At 37.6% G+C, this 19,823-nt stretch overlaps 1 protein-coding gene across 6 annotated transcripts in view; it reads left to right on the forward strand.

Annotated features, from left to right (window-relative positions):
• The window catches only part of SLC39A10 (solute carrier family 39 member 10), a 147,683-nt gene that overhangs the window by 125,005 nt on the left and 2,855 nt on the right, over nucleotides 1–19,823 (forward strand). For all 6 annotated transcript variants that reach the window (XM_086719184.1, XM_025934838.2, XM_086719182.1 and 3 more), the window contains 4 exons: nucleotides 1,594–1,714; nucleotides 2,891–3,259; nucleotides 4,635–4,715; nucleotides 14,190–14,380. In XM_086719184.1, coding sequence (XP_086575310.1) covers nucleotides 1,594–1,714; nucleotides 2,891–3,259; nucleotides 4,635–4,715; nucleotides 14,190–14,380 — 762 coding nt within the window. The remainder of the gene's footprint in view (nucleotides 1–1,593; nucleotides 1,715–2,890; nucleotides 3,260–4,634; nucleotides 4,716–14,189; nucleotides 14,381–19,823) is intronic.

Consider the following 19,823-nt stretch of genomic DNA (forward strand, 5'->3'; position numbering starts at 1 on the left):
CTGGTGTTGTACATTTTCTTCTTTTCTCTTTTGTGCTATGGTTGGCTTTTTTTCCCTTCCCCCCACTTTTCTCCTTTCTACTTCATCTCATGGCTGCTGTTTCTTTTCTTTGGTTGTCTCCATACTACTCCTTTTGAACATTTTGTGTTTCCCCAGTTTCTGTTACTTATTGCTACGAAGCAGAAGAACCCACAATTTAATGACTTATAACAACATTTTATTATTTCTCGTAATTCTGTCAGGAAGTTAGGCAGGATTCAGCCGACCAGTCCTTTTGTTCCACCTACCATCAGCTACACTCACTCACTGTACTACATTCAAACTCAGCTGGCCTGGGTTGGCCTCAACAGGGCAGGGGTAGGAGGCCCATGAATGTGTATGCCTGCATCTAGTGTCCTCCACATGGCCTCTATTTTTAAAAAAAATTTTTTTTAACATTTATTCATCTTTGAGAGACAGAGCATGAGTGGGGAAGGGGTAGAGAGAGGGAGACACAGAGTCCGAAGCAGTCTCCAGGCTCTGAGCTGTCAGCACAGAGCCCTACACGGGGCTCGAACTCACGAACTGCAAGATCATGACCTGAGCCAAAGTCAGTCGCTCAACTGACCGAGCCACCCAGGTGCCCACACATGGCCTCTGTTTAGAGCCTAGGCTGAGTTTCTTCACAGATTAGTGGCTAGCTTCCTTGAGCAAAAAAGCAAAAGGTGTCAGGTTTCACACTAGTTCCAGAACTGGTCCATCATTTTCTTGCATTCTGTTGATCAAAGCAAGTTAAAGGGGAAGAGGTTATTTGTTCTCATAAACTTACATAGATCGGAAATAGAACTTTAAGTTGGAAGAGTTGTTAAAGGTAGTTACACAGTTACATTGCTAAAAGAAGAAAGCAGACTATTAAAAGATAGGAAAATTAAAACCTAAACAATGAAATACAATACTTAGGATTTATTAATAAGTGAGGATAGATGAGATAAGAAAGAAAACTTACCTTTATTGCGAAGCTGTTAAGAGTCGGTTACCGATAGGTCATTTTTTCACACATCACCTCATTTAATCCTAAGAATCTATCATTTTAATTTTACAGATGAGTATTCTTATGGTTTAATAAATTTAACTGCCCAATTCTCACAGAAGTAAACTACAAAGTTTGTGATTTTAACTCAAATTTGACCCTGCCCATTATGTCACATGTAGGGAAATGTAAGATTGCATTAAACACAATGAAATTCAAAGGGAATAACCTTTCATTTTTTGGAACTTCCTATTCCCATGCACTATTAAATAAGATAGATATTAAATATATTTCACACATTTCATTTGGTTGCATGTAATATAGTACTGTGTACTGTATTCTGTACTTTGAAGTAGATGAGTTGATCCTTTCAGTTGAGTGTTTGAAAAAAAAAAGCAACAACATAGAAATTTAGCTGAATATTTTATAATAAGACCCCTTGATTAATTTCTAAAAATTTTTTCTTTTTTTCCTAAGTAATTTATGAATAAAGTGTTACTACCACTTACCCCATAGATGTTAACAAGTGAATATTGTTGCTAGTTGTGGCTGCAGATTTGATACTAATACCAGATTTTTTTCAGGGAAAACAGAAATGGTTTATGAAGCAGAACACAGAAGAATCAACTATTGGAAGGAAGCTTTCAGATCATAAGTTAAATAATACACCAGATGCTGACTGGCTTCAGCTCAAGCCTCTTGCCGGTAGACAACAGTTCTGACTAAAGAGAAGCTTTTAAAATATAAACATTGAAATACTGCTTCTAACCTGTGCCTGTGTTTGAAATTTCTTGTTTTTGTGGCTTCCCTAATATTAGTTTCTAACTTTTGTATTTCCTAAAATGTGAGTGTATCTTGTGATTTTGTTTACTGTCTTGTCTATTTCAGCCTTATTAAAATGGAATGTGGGACTAATTATATCACAGGGCAAGGAACATATTGCACTTTTACTTTACAGAAAAAAAATGAAACAAACAAAAAGGCTTTGTAAGCAGTATACTCGTGTTATCTTTAGATCTTGGCAATGCAGGTCTGTGTGCCGTCCATATGGGATTGGTTTCATATGGAAGAGGGAGAGTGGTCTCCCTACTTAAAATCTCTGCTCATCAATTCAGCTCTTCTGTTGCCTGGTAAATGTGATGAGGTAGCTTACAATTGTCAAGGAAACATAAAGTATTTTAGTCTAATTTTCCCTTTCTGTTTGAACTTGTGTTTCCCCTGAACGTACCAATGATTTTCTGCAGAAAAGGGGCAGATGAGACTCTAACTGTACTCTGCTCCAAAATACAATTTGAGAAGTAGTAGACTGTTTGTCACATAATAAATAGTTTTTGAAAACTAGGTGAGAGGCCAACCTCAATTAAAAAAAAATACTTAATCAGATGTTACCATTTATATGGGTTTCTGAGTAGCATTTTCAGATAGGTGCCATTGGAGGGTGCCAGCGATTTAAAGTTTGTTTTCTTCAGTGATAAGAGAGGATTTGACAGGGTAACTTTAAGTTTCCTTCTTCCCCTGAAAAATTATGGGTCCATTTAGTTGTCCTGTAAATGCTGCAGTAACTTCTACCCTTCGATTTTTAGCAGCTGTTCGTGATGTCCTCCCTCAGATTCACAGTTTCTCCACGCTTGCCAGTTCTTCTCCCCACTTTGCCTGCTGTTGATCTCAGTGTCCCCCCTTTACCTCATCTGGTTCATCATCTGGATGCTCAGAACCCCAGTTTGTTTTGTGTGTATGTGCACATGTTTGTTTTATTTGCTTTTATACATTTATTTGGGACTTCATTTAATCATTACACTGCTGTTCTGCCTGGGTTTAAATGAGCGAAGAAGCGTTCGTCTGCTTGTTGATAAAGTATATCCTTTGCTATTATAAATATAGGAACTGATGACTCGGTCGTTTCTGAAGATCGACTTAATGAAACTGAACTGACAGATTTAGAAGGTCAACAAGAATCCCCTCCTAAAAATTATCTTTGTGTGGAAGAGGAGAAAATCATGGACCATTCTCACAGTGATGGGTTACATACCATTCACGAGCATGACCTCCATGCTGCTGCACACAACCACCATGACGAGAGTAAGACTGTGCTGAGGAAACATAACCACCAGTGGCACCACAAGCATTCTCACCATTCTCATGGGCCCTGTCATTCTGGGTCCGATCTGAAAGAAACCGGCATAGCTAATATAGCTTGGATGGTAATCATGGGGGATGGCATCCACAACTTCAGTGATGGGCTAGCAATTGGTAAGTGGGCTTGAAACTTGGGTTATCATTTGTTTGATCTTTAAGATCACAGATTCAGTACTAATACTATAAACTGTAATACATAGGATTAAAATTTGAGGTTAACAAATACACTGTTATATATTACTCTGGTCATTTGATTTGTTTCCAGAGGCCATGTTAATGTTTTTGATCAGCTTATTTGGGGCATAAAGGTGTATTTTTACTGGGTTTTGCTTTTAATGTGTAAACAAATGTCTGTAGTATACTACTTTTATAACTCGATTTCAAGGCATAATCACATATGAAAGCTACCTTAACATTCTATTTTCAAATACATTTATATATCCCTGAATATATAATTTCAGTCCAGGGTTTAGTACTTTTTTATGTCTTTGAAAAGGTGAAGAAAAATTTTACCTGTTAAGCATCCATTGTACCAGATTCAAATTATTAGAGTCTTGGCTAACGTAAACTGATATTACTAGTTTAGGAGAATATTAAATGTGATTAATATATGATTTTCTTTTCCAGACTTCACTCAGAAGTAGGCTTTGGTTTCTTTAAGAAAGGAGAGGCCATATTTTTCAATCTTTTTTTTTTTTTTTTTTTTTTTTTTTTTTTAATTTTTTTTTTTTTTTTTCAACGTTTATTTATTTTTGGGACAGAGAGAGACAGAGCATGAATGGGGGAGGGGCAGAGAGAGAGGGAGACACAGAATCGGAAACAGGCTCCAGGCTCTGAGCCATCAGCCCAGAGCCCGACGCGGGGCTCGAACCCACGGACCGCAAGATCGTGACCTGGCTGAAGTCGGACGCCCAACCGACTGCGCCACCCAGGCGCCCCTATTTTTCAATCTTTAGTAGCTGTCAATGTTAAAAAATAAAGAATTCACTAGGGGGAATCAAATGTATTTATATCTCTGATCTCAGTCCTCAAGACTGTCAGATGGATAATACTTTGTAGTATTTTTGCTCTAGACCCAGAAAAGTTCAGACAAGGATGTAGCCATTTAAGTATCTATAAATATTTATATGAGAGAGAGCGAATACAATCGTACGCTTAAAGGACTTGAAATTTAGCATCAGACTTCCACTCAGAAACTGAAATGCTGGAAACCATTACTACTCCCAAGCTTTCAGTGAGCTCTGGAAGGCTAATGTAATGGAAAATTTAATTTCTTAGAGAATATTTCTTTCACTGAGTAGCTCTTTCTCTGGTTATTATATATGTATTATACCTCACTATATGTTCAAAAAGTATAATGTAAAATAAGTGAGTCATATATTATGAAAATAATTTAGATAGGCAAAAGAGGTTGTACCTATCCTTATTAATGAAAATGGAAAAAGCAGAAGTAAACATCACTTGATTTTCTTTTTACCCCCCACCTCAGGAGCAGCTTTCAGTGCTGGACTGACGGGAGGAATCAGTACCTCTATAGCTGTGTTCTGTCATGAGCTGCCACATGAGTTAGGTAATATACCAGATTTTGTCAAATCTTAAGACTTCTTCAGTTATAAATGCATATAAATTTTGGAGAGGTTAAAACATAAAAATGGTTGATGACAAGTAGAAATGTCATCATTCTTTTATATAATATGTATTATATGCACCTAAAAATGTATTGTTTTATATGTATGTATTTTTAATTTATGTAAACAGTATTATGTCCTTTCCCATTCTCTTCCTTATATTACTAATCATTATGCTTTTATTTAGTTTATTTTGAGAGAGAGAGAAAGAAAGCATGAGCACATGAGCAGGGGAGGAGCAGGGAGAGAAGGAGAGAAAGAATCCCAAGCAGGCTTCATACTGTCAGCACAGAACCTGATGTGGGGCTTGATCTCACAAACCATGAGAACATGACCTGAGCCGAGGTCAAGAGTCAGATGCTTAACCAACCGACCCACCCAGGCGCCCCGCATTATGCTTTTAAACTCCACCCAGGTTATCATGAATTCATTTAATATGTTGCTTTTAGTCAGTACTTAAGAGTTGTGCATTTACTGCATTTTACATATGTGTCACCTAGTATTAGATACACTACACCTTTAATTTCCTGCCACCACAGATAATGAGGCATGGAACATCTGTAGACTTAGCACTTATAGACTCTTACAAGAACATCTTTTGGGATTATACCCAGGAACAGAATTGATGGGTCGTAGGATGTACCTGCCAGAGAAGTGCTGTATTACTAGCCACCATGGCCATCTCTAACCACCAATACCAGAGAGTTCCTGTGTTTCCACATCTCTGCCAAGACTTCACATTAACTATTTTTTGTCAATTTGGTAGATATAAAGTGATATTTCTTTGTTGTTTTAGTTGGCACTTACTGATCTACCAATGATTTTTTTTTAAATTTCTCTTCATGTGTTTTGATTTTTGTTTTTATTTTTATTATTTTTGAGCAACAGAGAGTGTGAGTAGGGGAGGGGCAGAGAGAGAGGGAGACACAGAATTCGAAGCAGGCTCCAGGCTCCCATCTGTGTCAGCACAGAGCCAGATGCGGGGCTCGAACTCACAGACCACAAGATCATGACCTGAGCTCATGTCAGATGCCTAACCAACTGAGCCACCCAGGTGCTCCTGATTTTTTCCTTTAAGTTGAAAAACATTAGATGTGCACATGCATTCATTCACAGAAAATATCCAGGGGATGTAGAGATGACATAAATTTGAAAGAAAAAAGTAACTCCCTATTCTGAGTTTCCAAGGAATTTCTTCATATGCTCTTGCTAGTTTAATATTTTTCTTAAATTTATCTGGCTGTGAAACATCTATCACTTGACTGTGCTTAATTTTTTTTATTGGCAGTAGCCTTATTTGCTTACTTTCAGTAGAGTTCATATGTATAATTTGCTTAGAAAATTATTAACTGCTCAAAGCAGGACAGTCTATTAATGCTTACTTGGTAATGATTCTCTAAGCCTTGATTCCGTACTTACAGTTTTGTTCCTTTGCCAGCCTTGAGCCTGTGTTCTTATATCCTGTTCATGCCCCATTTCCTTTATCCTGACTAAACCATTATTGCCTTCGTTGTCTTTTGCTTGGACAGTTTCCATAGTATTTACACCTAGTTTTGCTCTGTTCTAGTCCATCTTGTATACTTTATCCCAAAGTGACTTGCTCATGCAATCAGTCTTTCAGTAGTCTCCCTTACGTATAAAGTTAAAAGCTGAGATACGTTAGTCCTGCTTCCATTGGCCTTCATTTCTGCCTTTTCAGCCTTACTCACTGTGCTTGCTGTTGCATGTTTTCCACTTCACCCAAACATAATTCACCAAACATATGCTGTGGGTGCCTGAGCCTGCTTCTTTCCTTGTACCATCTTCCTACTTGGCTTGTCCTGTCCTACTGATTGTCTCTCTAGTTAATTATGTTACGAGGCTTTTTTTCTCCAACTTGAGGACTGCCCTCCCGCTGGAGGATTACTGCCCTGTATGTGTTGGATTACTTTTTCGTGTAAACTTTATCACTTAGCTTCACCAGGTCTTTCTTTGGGTGCTTAGTATATATCCATTGTAGATGTCCTATCTCTTAAAATGTAGGTTCTTTGTATGCAGATACTGTATCTTATGCACTTTTCTTAATTACTTTCCTATGTTAGGAAGAGAATAATCTGCCAAATACTTCTTTGCAATTCCATAGCAATACACATCAGGGCTTTCTGTCAGTTTTTTTTTTTTTTTTTTTTTTTTTTTAACATTTATTTATTTTTGAGACAGAGAGAGACAGAGCATGAATGGGGGAGGGGCAGAGAGAGAGGGAGACACAGAATCTGAAACAGGCTCCAGGCTCTGAGCTGTCAGCACAGAGCCTGACACGGGGCTCGAACCCATGGACCGCGAGATCATGACCTGAGCCGAAGTCGGCCGCTTAACCCGACTGAGCCACCCAGGCGCCCCTGTCAGTTTTTATATGTAGGTAACATATAGCCTAATAATTTTAACTTTGCACTCTTCATTTTGAACTTGCTTAGTAGATTTGGATAGTCTGAACACACATCCACAATATACTGGGAAGACCTTCAACTTCCCTTCCTACCCTCTTCCTGCTCCCTAAATGGAGTATATCATGCCACTTCATGGTTATTGACAGCAGGGAGTTTGGAGATTAGGGATGATTGCCTTCCTGCCACTTACTCCTTTTTCTCTCTGTAGTTTCTCCTTGAAACAATGAAATACAAGGAATGATAGCCACATAAACAAATGCAGGACATACCTTAATAGCTAGGTAAGGCCTTGGACCTATGCAGAGCTCTTGTGAAAGCTGGATTATAGAACTCTACCTGGGCCAGGACTCCCCATGAGACAATCGACCCCAAATCTCTACCTGTTTTACCCCCACAAACCAGAAGTTGGGATGTTACTGTTGTTATGATGGGAAAACATGAGTTTAAAGTACGTTGAACTTTAAAGGAGTGAGACCTTAAGAAAATGTGCATTTTCCCCCAATGCTCAGTGCTAAATTGACCTAAACTCTATTTTCTAGCTGTCTAGGCTCTAGGGTAAAAAGAGCATAACTCTGGAAGTGATAGAAAATGCTTTGGCCTTTGTATTCATCAAGGTAGGAAGTGGTCTAATGACCATAAACAAAGAAAGTATTTTAAAAAATGATTTTAGAGCCTATTTTTTGCCTTAAGGTACAATAATGGACACTTTGGTAAAATAGGCCCAGATGAATGTCTTTACTCTGATTTATCACTCATTCATTTGGAGAGGAGGGAATCTGGAGAGAGGCTAGAAACCTCTTCCTCAGAACTCCCAAGCAAGGGAAAGATCACTCCCCTAGAAGATATAATAGAAGCATGGCAGGGAGATAGGAGAAACTTCTCCCTGGTTAATAGGTCAGGATATTGGCAAAGCAGCATAATATGTTGCATTCCAGGATAATTTATTTGATCTAAAACCTCTTAGGCCCTAGTTAAGTTTTTGATTATGAATTCTTAAAACTGTTCTGAGATTTTTATACTGAAGTCATACCCTAAATGGGAAAACAATTGTTTAAATTACATTTTAGTGCATTAAAAAGCGACCCTTAGTAATTCCAAGTTTTATTGTTCCTCTTCTGAACGCATTGCAGTTCTCGCATGGTGTACCAGATGATGGTTTTGTTTGTGCTTAGGAATGCAAAGGAAAAATCAAACTTTTAAACCTTAGAACAATATACAGCTCAGGGAGGTTCATTCTAAGAGGTATGCAGAAATTGAAACCATCTGAGAAAATAGAAAACGCTTGTCTCTCATAGCGTGTTTGCTGTGGGGTGGGTTAATGGATGAAGTCACCTGAATTATTCCTACTCTTTCTTTTGTTTTTTGCCAAACTTGTTTTAGCTATATTTAAGTAAGTAGAAATATTACTTTGTTGTATTCTCTCTACTATTTTCCTACTAGTTCAAAATAACTGTATAAGCATTTAAAAAATAATTTGTATGAAAACTTGTATAAGAACATATAAAGAGGAAATGAGATTGGGATAATCTAGAAGAGCAGATAATCCAAACTCTCTTCTTGATATTAAGTAGTGTGTTCTAACTCCAAAAAAAAGTGACATTTTGATAAATAAATGTAGCCTTATTATTAAGACTTAGCTCAGAGAAGCTATGGGTGCCATCCCGTTTTTTCCCTTTACTCTCATGCGTATTTAAGGGGTAAGTAGAATTTCAAAATAAATTTTCATAATGTGCTAGATTGTTCAGGGAAAACTGAACATTTACTATATAGATGTATACATGTGTATACATGCATTATTTAAGGCAAAAATAAAGAACTTTGAAATATGTATTTGTTTAAAAAAATCTCAGTGGTTGATATTAACATAATTACAGCATTGGATCACATTAACAGCTTTGGCAGGCACACCTCATTCGTTGTGTTAACGACACCCTTTGTCAGCAAAAAGGAAGGGATATTGATTTATCAAAAGATGAGTAGATTTGCTTGTTTGGTGTAAATCCCAACTGTATTCCTTTGATCTATTTTTCAAATATTTATCAAGGTTCTTACTGAGAAGGGAGGTGGGTAGAGAAAAAGGGAGAAAAATATGCAGATACCTCTGAAATTTGTAACTAAGATAAGTCTAGGACAGAGGTAGATTTTATTTTATTTTATTCATTTTTTTTTTTAAATTTTTAATGTTTATTTCTGAGACAGAGAGAGACAGAGCATAAGTGGGGGAGGGGCAGAAAGAGAGAGGGGGACAAAGAATCCGAAGCAGGCTCCAGGCTCTGAGCTGTCAGCACAGAGCTCGACGCGGGGCTCGAACTCACATACTGCGAGATCATGACCTGAGCCAAAGCCGGACGCTCAACCGACTGAGCCACCCAGGCGCCCCTAGATTTTAAATGAAATAATTTGTCTTGGTACAAGGTCATTATACAAAGATAATTTATACTGCTGTATACTAGCAATGAACAATTAGAAATTGAAATTTTTTTAAAGTGTTATTTATAACACCAAAAAACATGAAACTCTTTGGTTAAATCTAACAAAATATACAGAGAATCTGTATGCTGAAAACTACAAATCACCACAAAAGAGATCAAAGGAGACTTGAGTGTGAAGAATGTATACCAGGTTTATGGACCAGAAGACTCAGTATCTTTAAGATGCTAATTTTCCCTATAGTTTAAGTGCATTCCCAGTCAGAATACCAGCAGGCTTTTTCAAATGAGCTTTTTCAAAATTTAATATGGAAACCGAAAGGAACTTGGATAACCAGAAGAATTTTGAAAAAGGACAACAAAATTGACTTTAAGACTTGCTATAAAGCCACAGTAATTGCAACAATTTATATTGGTGAGGAAATAGACACATAAATCAGTGGAACAAAGTAGAGTTCTCTGATACATGGCAACTTATTTTCAACAAAGTTAAAAGGAAATTCCATGTAGAAAGGAAGTTTTTTCAACAAATGTTGCTGTAGTAATTGAATATATAGTTTCAAAAACCCAAAGAAAAAAGTTCACACTGTAGACACAAATTAACTGAAAAAAGATCATTGATTTAAATAAAAATTTTAAAATACAGGTTTCCCCTGCTATCCAAAAGTAGTGTTCCAGTGAAACTTTTTGTAAGCTGAAAGGGCTTAAAGCTAAGAAACAGTTACTATTTATATGGAGAAGTTTTTGAGTTTCCCAATACCTTAGGATACATCTTGCCAATGGAAGCACAAAATAGAGACAAAGCACAGGTACTCACACACTTCAGAGCTATGGTGGCCTGACACTGAGCAGGGTTCCTGGGGAAGGAGCTTGGTGGGGCTACTCTGGCTGCTCGGGGTGCAGGCTGCCTCTACAGCAGCTCATGCAAAACAAAGGCTGTTTTTGGTTTTTTCCTTTTTTCATAAAAGGGAAAAATCCTTTTCAGATTTTTTTTGGTTAGGGAAAACCGGTACTAATGTAGGTCTTTAATAAAAGTGAAGTGGCTGTAATACGAACTTTAGAAAAGTGGGGGTTACCTGTATAAGGCTTTCAGAAGAAAACCTAGGAGAAAATCTTTGTGTTCTTGGATTAGGCAAACTATTTTTAGATAAAACATCAAAAGCATGATCCGTTAAGGAAAAAGTAATAAAATGGACTTCATAAAAATTAAAAACTCTACACAAATAGCCTTTATTAAAAAAGAATGAAAAGGACTGTGAATAAATATTTGGAAAATACATCCCTGACAAGAGACTTTTAGGATATTTAAAGACCTCTCAACTCAATAATAGGAAAAACAACAAAGTGGGCAAAAGATTTGAACAGGCATTTCACTAAAGCAATTCTGCAGATGAAAACACATGGGATTACAGGTGCTGGATTTGTCATTATAAAGGGCTATAAAGGATGTGGAACAACTCTCAGAAATTGCTGGTAGGAATGCAGCTTTTTAGAAGGCTAGAAAAAAAAAGACACTCGTTAAATGGCCCAGAAATCCCACTCATAGGTATCTACTCAAGAATGAAAACTTATGTTGACAGAAAAACCTGTTTATGTGTACAGTGGTTTTATTCATAGTTGCCCAAAACTGGAAACAACCCATAGGACCTTCAGCTGTTAACTTGGTTCATCTATGGAGTATTTAGTGTAGTAAAAACCATGACTTCCTGGGGCGCTTGGATGGCTCAGTCATTTGAGTGTCCGACTTCGGCTCAGGTCATGATCTCTCACGGTTTGTGAGTTCTAGCCCCACGTCAGGCTCTGTGCTGACAGCTCAGAGCCTGGATGGAGCCTGCTTCGGATTCTGTGTCTCCCTGTCTCTCTGCCCCTCCCCAGCTCACACACACACACACGCACACACACACTCACTTATTCTCTCTCTTTCACTCTCTCTCTCAAAAATAAATAAACATTAAAAAAATGACTTTCTGATATAAACTGTAACATGAATGAATCTTATACATATTATGCTAAGAGGAAAAAAATACCTAGATTCAAAAGACTACATACTTTATGGGTTCAATTTATATGATGTCCTGGACAAGGAAAAACTATAGGCATTGGTTGCTGAGGAATGAGGGAACTGAGGAAGTTTGCAGGGAAGAGCGGAGGGTGGATAATGAAGTAGTTCCAGAGTTTGATGGTGGTTATGGTTCCATGGTATGTACTTTTGTCAAAACTCCTAGAACTCTACATCCAAAAGAGAATGCTGTAAAAAAAGAATTATACCTTAAAATTTTAATTTAAAAAAGTTTTAACTAAAAATTCATCTTGAATCTTGATTAGCTAATTCACGCTGTTTGGTTGCTATTCAAGGATGAAATAAATCCTTTTGCCATCCAGTAATATCTGGGGAGGCATCAAGGTCGACATAGTTTGTACCTATGACACAATGTTCTTTGAGTATTAAATAGTGTTTCTTTTAAAACCCTTTTTAATTATTTTTTTAAGTTTACTTATTTTGAGAAAGAGCACAAGTGGGATAGGGGCAGAGGGAGAGAGAGAATCCCAAGCAGGCTCCATGCTGTCAGCACAGAGCCTGATGTGGGTTTCAAACCCATGAACTGTGAGATCATGACCTGAGCTGAAACCAAGAGTCAGACACACCACTGACTGAGCCAGTCATGTGCCCATGCCCTTTTTTGAAATTATAAAAGGAAACACTTTATTTTATAACCTAAAGACACTTCTCATTTTGTATTACCTAACCCCCTGCTAAGTTAAATTGCCCTCTGAGCATGGTTAGTGAGTGAATTAGTGAAAATCTGGTGGGGAAACTTATAGAGGAAGAAGTTAGGAAGCTCTTTGCTTAAGGAAGCTGAGAAAAAAATTAAAAGTCTAGGGTAGAGAAGAGATAAAGCTGCTTTTGAATCCAGGACTTACCAGGAAAATCAAGGATTTAGGATCAGAGGGGAGAAAAAATGCAAGGAGAGTAGTAGTAGATGGAAACTAGAGAATGGCAGTTTAGAAGCTATTGGTAGATAATCTTGCACTAATTTGTTAACTTCTTCCTATCTGTTATAAATTAGAACCTTATAACCATAAGAGTTAAAAAAGAGAACAGATCATGTATTTTTAATCATGTAAGGTTAAGACCCCCCCCCCCTTTTTAAGTTTGTTTCTCTACATATGAATGTAATTTCTACGCCAAACATGAGGCTCAAACCCATGATCAAAAGTCTCATGCTCTTTTGACTGAGCCAGTGGGTACCCCTAAAATTGCTTCTTAAGGGAAGGAAATGCCCCAGTATCTATATAATACCTTGCATTGCTAAGTGTTCAGTGATAAATTAGATGTTTGTATATTTAGTAAAACAAAGAAGCTTGTTATAGTTTGTCAGAAATTACTGACTTTTACCCTTTAGCTTTAAGGCTATCATATCTAGCAGTTCTAGTAATATCTCTGAGCAGTATTTGTTTTTTTCTAGCAGTCCAACTCTAGACATACAAGTGTGAGTCTCTTTATTCATTTTACATTTTTATGATTTTTAGAATTAAGATTTAATTTTTTTCCTGGAAAAAATAAAACAAATCTAAACAGCATACAATATACTTACAGTCTGTTACCTCTGTTTGTTCTTAGGCCATTTTTCTTTGGAAAAGGGGCAGAGAGAAGAGCAGAGGGCTTTAATTGTTGCTCACGGAAACAGTAGTGACCAGGTTCTTTTTTTCTACATTTTTGATTTTTTTTTTTTAATGTTTATTTACTTTTGAGAGGGGTGTGGCACAGAGGATCCCAAACACGCTCTCTGTTGACAGCAGAGAGCCCAGCGTGGGGCTCGAACTCATGAACTGTGAGATCCTGAGCTGAAGTCAGATGCTTAACTGACTGAGCCCACCCAGATGCCATTCTAGGTTTTTGATTTTTTTTTTTTAAAACTTTTAAGTGTTTTTTTTAGATTTTGTTTTGAAAGAGAGAAAAAGAGTAGTGGGTGAGCAGGGAGGGGCAGAAGGAGAGGGAGAGAGAGAATCCTAAGAAGGCTTCACGCCTGGCATGGAGCCCTATTTGGGACTCGGTCCCATGACTGTGAGATCATGACCTAAGCCAAAATCAAGAGTGGGATGCTTACCCAATTGAGCCACCCAAAATTTAACATTTCACATTCTACAGAAAATTGACCTTTGCTTTTTGATAAGCAGTTCTTTGAGTTTTCACATGTCTGTAGACTTCTAACAATTCCATCATCCCAACAGTTCCCTTCTTGTAGTCCCATTGTAGTCCCACCCCTGTTTCTGGAGACCTTGGAATGTTCTTCACTGTAGTTTTATCTTTTTGAGATATCATATAAATAGAATCGTATATAACCTTTCAGACTGGCTCTGAGCATCGTGCCTGTGAGATTCACCCAAGTTTTGCCTGTATTAGGTTCAATTAAGTAAAAAATAAATGTTTATAATAAAATCTCAGTTATTAAAGGTGTATTTTTATATCAGTTTTTTATTTTGTTTCCTGCTTTTTCCCCTTAAATGTGTGTGTAAAATCCTGTGATTGTAAAACTCTCACATTGTGTCTTTACTGCAGGTGATTTTGCAGTTCTTCTTAAAGCTGGCATGACTGTAAGGCAAGCAATTGTATACAACCTCCTCTCTGCCATGATGGCTTACATAGGCATGCTTATAGGCACAGCTGTGGGTCAGTATGCCAATAACATCACACTTTGGATCTTTGCAATCACTGCAGGCATGTTCCTTTATGTCGCCTTGGTGGATATGGTAAGATACTTTATAGTTTTGTGATTATTACCAAATCTGTAAATAGAATGCACCTTCCAGAAATGGAAGAAACCTTTGGATGTAGTTTAAAAGAATATTTTTAAAAATGGAACCCATTTTAAAACATGTGAAATCCTAAATAGTCTATTAGGGAAAGACAAATAGAAGGGTTTCCTCTCTGAAAATCAGTTGAGATGCTGAAAATTTTTGATCAAATGATATTACTATTCAAAGTAATCATCAGTAATATTTAGAGATAATTGTTACACTATTAAAATTTGTAATACTGTGGTGTGGTTTGTTAATAAAATAATTCTTTGAGCTTGTTTTATGGCAAACAAGAAATACTTCTTAGGGAAGCCAATCTTCTGCAGAAAATGGTATATTTTCCTAGGGATTTGTGTAATTTTCATTTTTTCTAACTTTAAAGTTAATAAATCTAAACACTAGCAAATAGTTTTAATTTTACCTTTATATCTTAAATATGTTAGGTAGTGTATTTGCAGAACTAGCAGTTTAATTACTTTTTTTTTAAGTTTATTTATTTATTTTGAGAGGGAGAGAGAATCCCAATCAGGGTCTGCACTGTCAGCACATAGCCCAAAGTGGGGCTCGATCTCATGAACCGTTAGATCATGGCCCGAGCCAAGATCAAGAGTAGAACGCTTAACAAACTGAACCACCCAGGTGCCCCTACTTTTTGTTTTCAAACATTATGTTCACTTTTCTTCCTGGTAGGATCTAGTAGATGGTCTCATTTCAAAATCATATAACCTGAATTTTTAATGATAGAATTAATGCCTATTTATAATAGAAAATTTAGAAAGTATCAACAAAAGAAAAGAAAAACTGTTTACAGGGTGCCTGGGTGGCTCAGTCGGTTAAGCATCCAACTTCAGCTCAGGTTATGATCTCATGGTTCACAAGTTTGAGCCCCGTGTTGGGCTCTGTGCTGACAGCTCAGAGCCTGGAGCCTGCTTCGGATTCTGTGTCTCCCTCTCTCTCTGCCCCTCCCCCGCTTGTGCATGCACACGCGTGCTCTCTCTCTCTCTTTCTCTCTCAAAAATAAAAACATTAAAAAAATGTTGACGCTCTGTACCTACAGTTCACCACTTCCCTATCTTTTCATAGACTCTAACACCTCATTTCTTGTCCCCATGCTCAGCTGATTACCTTACTTCCTGTTTTATGGAGAACCCTGAAGCCATTGAGACAACTTGCCACAGGTTCCCATCACCATTTTTACTCATCTGCCTGTATCTGTTAGTTTACTCCCTTTCCTATTACACTGGAGGAATCTCTGTGTTCCTCAAAGAGGTCAGCTTCTTAAAACCGCTCCCTAGAACTTGTCCTCTTTTCACTAACTTACTGAAATTCTCCCAAATTCTCTCTCGTGTTGGTCATTTTCCCCTCTCTGCTGGATCATTCCTACAAGCACGTAAACCTCGTGTACTCCTCACTTCAAAAGGTAGGAGAGAGGACTTTCTTAACTCTAGTTTCTATTTTAGTCCTCAACCACCATTTTCTTCCCTTACAGAGCAAATTACGCTTTCTTAATTTTTGATTCTCATCTCTCTTGAGTTTGGCCATATCAGGTATTCTCCCTGACTGCTGTGCCAGATTGTTATCTGGCAGTCGTCCACGATGTCGCTGAGTCCAGTGGTCATTCACCCCATCCCATCTCTGTTCAGCGGTATTTCGCAGTTGCTCATTCTCTTCTTTTTGAAATGCTTTCCTGCCATCACCATCTCCTGGCTTACCACCTTCCCGGCCTTTCTTTCTCAATTTGTTTTCTGAGTCTCTTCTCCCTTACCTGTAACTGTGGGTGAAAGCCCTCTAGGTAATTCCATTTAGTCTCACGGCTTTAAATTTTTATTGACTGGTAATTCCTATGTTTACATCTTTAGCAGACTTTTTCCTTAACTCAGTTAATCTATCTACCTGCTTCCCTGACTCTCTGAACAGAAGTACAAGCTGATTATGTTCAGATCGCAGCTCTTGAGATCTGCCAGCCTTAACTTCTTGAACCAGCAACTCCTGTAGGGATTCTCTGTCATACATGATGATTCCATTCTTCTGGTTGCTCAGATCAAAACCCTGACTATCATTCTTTGACTCAAGTCTCTCTGTCCACCCTACCTCTGGCTCGTCTTGGGAGGGCTCTGCCCCCTAACCACCTCTGTGGCCACCATGCTCCTTCAAGCCACCACCATCTTCTTCTCTTTAACTTTCTCCCTGCTTTTGCCCTGCTGTTGCCCTGTCCACGACATTCTGGGTCAACAGTCATGTCACTTGTGTGCTTCAAACTCTTCGGTGGCTCCTGTGCATTTCCTCTCCCTCTCCCTCTCTAATTTCTTGAACTATACCTCATCTTCTCCTTTTCCCCAGGAGGCACACTCTGCCGTAGGGGCCTGGCTCTTGCTGATCGCTCTATGTGGAATATTTTGCCTGTGGACATTCTTCGGGCTAGCTTTTTCCCTTCTGTGAGGCATCCCATCTAAAATTTCAACCGCTACCCCAACATTTTACACATTCTGTCCCTACTTTTTTTCTCCTTTGGACTTAGATCTTGATCTATAAATAATACACTAAACATTTTACTTATTTATTGAGTTCCTTATGGGCCCCACATGGATACCCATTCTGAGACGGCAAGCATTTTTGGTAGTATTTCGTTTACTGCTAGAAAAGTAGTTCACAATTAGTTGAATGAAAAATGAGCTAATTCTTATACTAGGAACCTAAAGATATATATATATAAAAAAAAAAAAAAATGAGAATCTTTCCAGGAAGGATTTAGAGTCTAATGAAGGAGAAAACTAGCCATTAATTAGAATCCTTTTAATAATGGATTACAATAGAGTAGTGTACCATCTTTGTAAAACTATGTTGGCTAAAAAATTGGGAAATAAAATTAGGGAAGTTTCTCTGGAATGGGAGATCTGAGCTGAGTCTTAAAAACTGTTGAATAGTTTATTAGAAGCAAGAGAAAGGGTCATATGAGAAAGCAGAATAATGAATAGCATCGTTCCTTTGACTAGTGAGTCTCCTCCTGGGACTGTATTTTAGAGAAAATAATCCATCATGACTATTGCTATTACAACAAGCAAGCAAACAAAAAACTGTATTAAAGTGTTTTTTGCAGTAGCATTTACAATGTTACAGTTATATTGGAAATACTCTAAGTGTCCAAGAGGGAAAACTATCCACATATATTTTAGGATTTTAATAACACTGAAATTATTTTTTTCCTATTACATCGTCATCAGATGTTGGCCAGATCATGACAGTCCTACAACACACAGTGCTATAAAAGAGAATTTAGTGTAAATTTTATAAATTTTTAATTATAAATTTTGAGGAGCCATTACAGAGTTAAGCAACAATGACATCACATTTTTGTTTTAGAAAGACCACTTTGACTATAGGGAGGAAGTTTGTATTCATTTACAATAATTCAGTATGATAGCAACAGTACCAGAAATTTTGGTTTGAGGTACCTTTAGGGTATCCAGGTATTATAAGCGCCCATCTGGTTTTAAGGGCCTTTGGATAGCAGCTGTTTATCAACCAGTTTGGAAGCGCTGTTGTAGGGCCATACCAGTAGATACTGGCTGGCTTTTGCTGTGCTTATGATCAACAGACATGGGTGTGGGTATTCAGGACTGAATTGAATGTGGGGAAGGCATAGTGCGTCTTCTGGCTGGTATGTGTACCTATCTGGAGGGGGTGTTTCTGAGAAAAGTCCTGTATATTACATATGCTTAAATGTTAAGCCAGAATTAAAAGTTTTTGTCTTAATAAAAACTTGAGGAAAGGAGAAAAGATATAATAAAAAATAGTCTTTTTACTAGAACCATGAGTTTGGAAATTGCCTGGTTTAGTCTGAATCTAGAGTTTGGCAAATATTCTGTAAAGGGACAGATAGTAAATATTTAGGCTTTGTAGACCATACAGTCTCTGTCACAGTTCATCAGCTATTCTGTTTGTAGTAGTTTCTGTCACAATTACTCTACTCTGCTGGAAAAGAACAGTAGCCTCCACACTGCTGCCATAGACTTGGGAACAAAATAGATGATCAGCATGAAGTCATTCTTAAATAGGATCCTCAGGAGACTGTTAAATATACTGTAGCAGTGTCGGATACGGTAGTTGGATTAATTGTACTCATTATTTAATAATGAATAATGGTGTTTCTTCCTAGACAGGCATTATGTTCTTAATACTACATTTCTCCTTGGGGCGCCTGGGCGGCTCAGTCGGTTGGGCGTCCGACTTCGGCTCAGGTCATGATCTCATTGTTGGTGAGTTCAGGCCGCATATCGGGCTCTATGCTGACAGCTCGAAGCCTGGAGCTTGCTTCAGATTCTGTGTCTCTGTCTCTCTCTGGTCCTTCCCTACTCACACGCATATTCTCTCTCTCTCTCAAAAATAAATAAACATTAAACAGAAAAAATACTACATTTCTCCTCCCTAAACCCAAAGCACCAAGGTATTGTTTGGAGTAAAGCTTAGTGTCTAAGAGAGTAGCATCTCATTATCATCTAACGATACTCATTGCAAACTTGAAAAACAATACACAGAGTGGAAGTAAAAAGTAGAAGTAGCTATTCTCGCACAATTTTGACTAGGTGTGGGAGGAAAGACTATGCTTATAATAATGTACATCTCTTTAACAAATCATATTTACTTAAATCAAAACTTAAGATTTATGCTTCGAACTATGGATTATTCTTAAATGTAATGGTATATCCTTAAGCTTTAGAAATCAAGACTATAAACTTCAGTGAGCTGTGCCTTTAAAAGTATTGGAAACTTTCAGGTTTTTGAAATTTTGTCGTAGAGTATACTGTGAAAGCAGCATGTATAACTTGGGGAGCGGTTCTGCTGGATAGGTTTGATAGACTATTTTCTCTATTATGGGAAGGAAAATAGTGGACAAAGGGCATAGAGATGCCAGTTAGGTATCATCTGTAAATGTCTGTCCTTGCTGTCAGCAGTTGAATATGAGAATTTTAAAGGAAAGGGTGAAGAAATGAAACAGTTTTGAATTAGATATCCCCCCAAAGAATATTACGTTCTCAGTGAGTTTAAGATCAGCAAATGTGGGAAATGCGGTGTTCTTTTGGAGAGTTTTATTGGCAATAATAAGTTGTCTTATACTTTAGCATAAAGGAAATGCCGGAAGTGACAAGGTTGATGGATGGTGACTTTAAAAAATGACCAATGCGCATATTATGTGCATTCGTTTGGGATTTAGGAGGGAACAGATTTCGTATTTACTTACTACACAGCTAAAGCATGAACTTTGTCAGTGCTTGAGTGAAATCTGTGTTACGGATAGCATTATGTTGAATAGAATAATTTATTTGTAGTTGTGCTTTATCCGTTAGTTTAAACTAGAAGAATGTTTTAAAAAGTTGAGAATATTATTACAAAATTG

Source organism: Puma concolor, chromosome C1, assembly GCF_028749965.1.
Source record: "Puma concolor isolate L17-30 chromosome C1, mPumCon1.1.hap2, whole genome shotgun sequence".
NCBI lineage: Eukaryota > Metazoa > Chordata > Mammalia > Carnivora > Felidae > Puma > Puma concolor.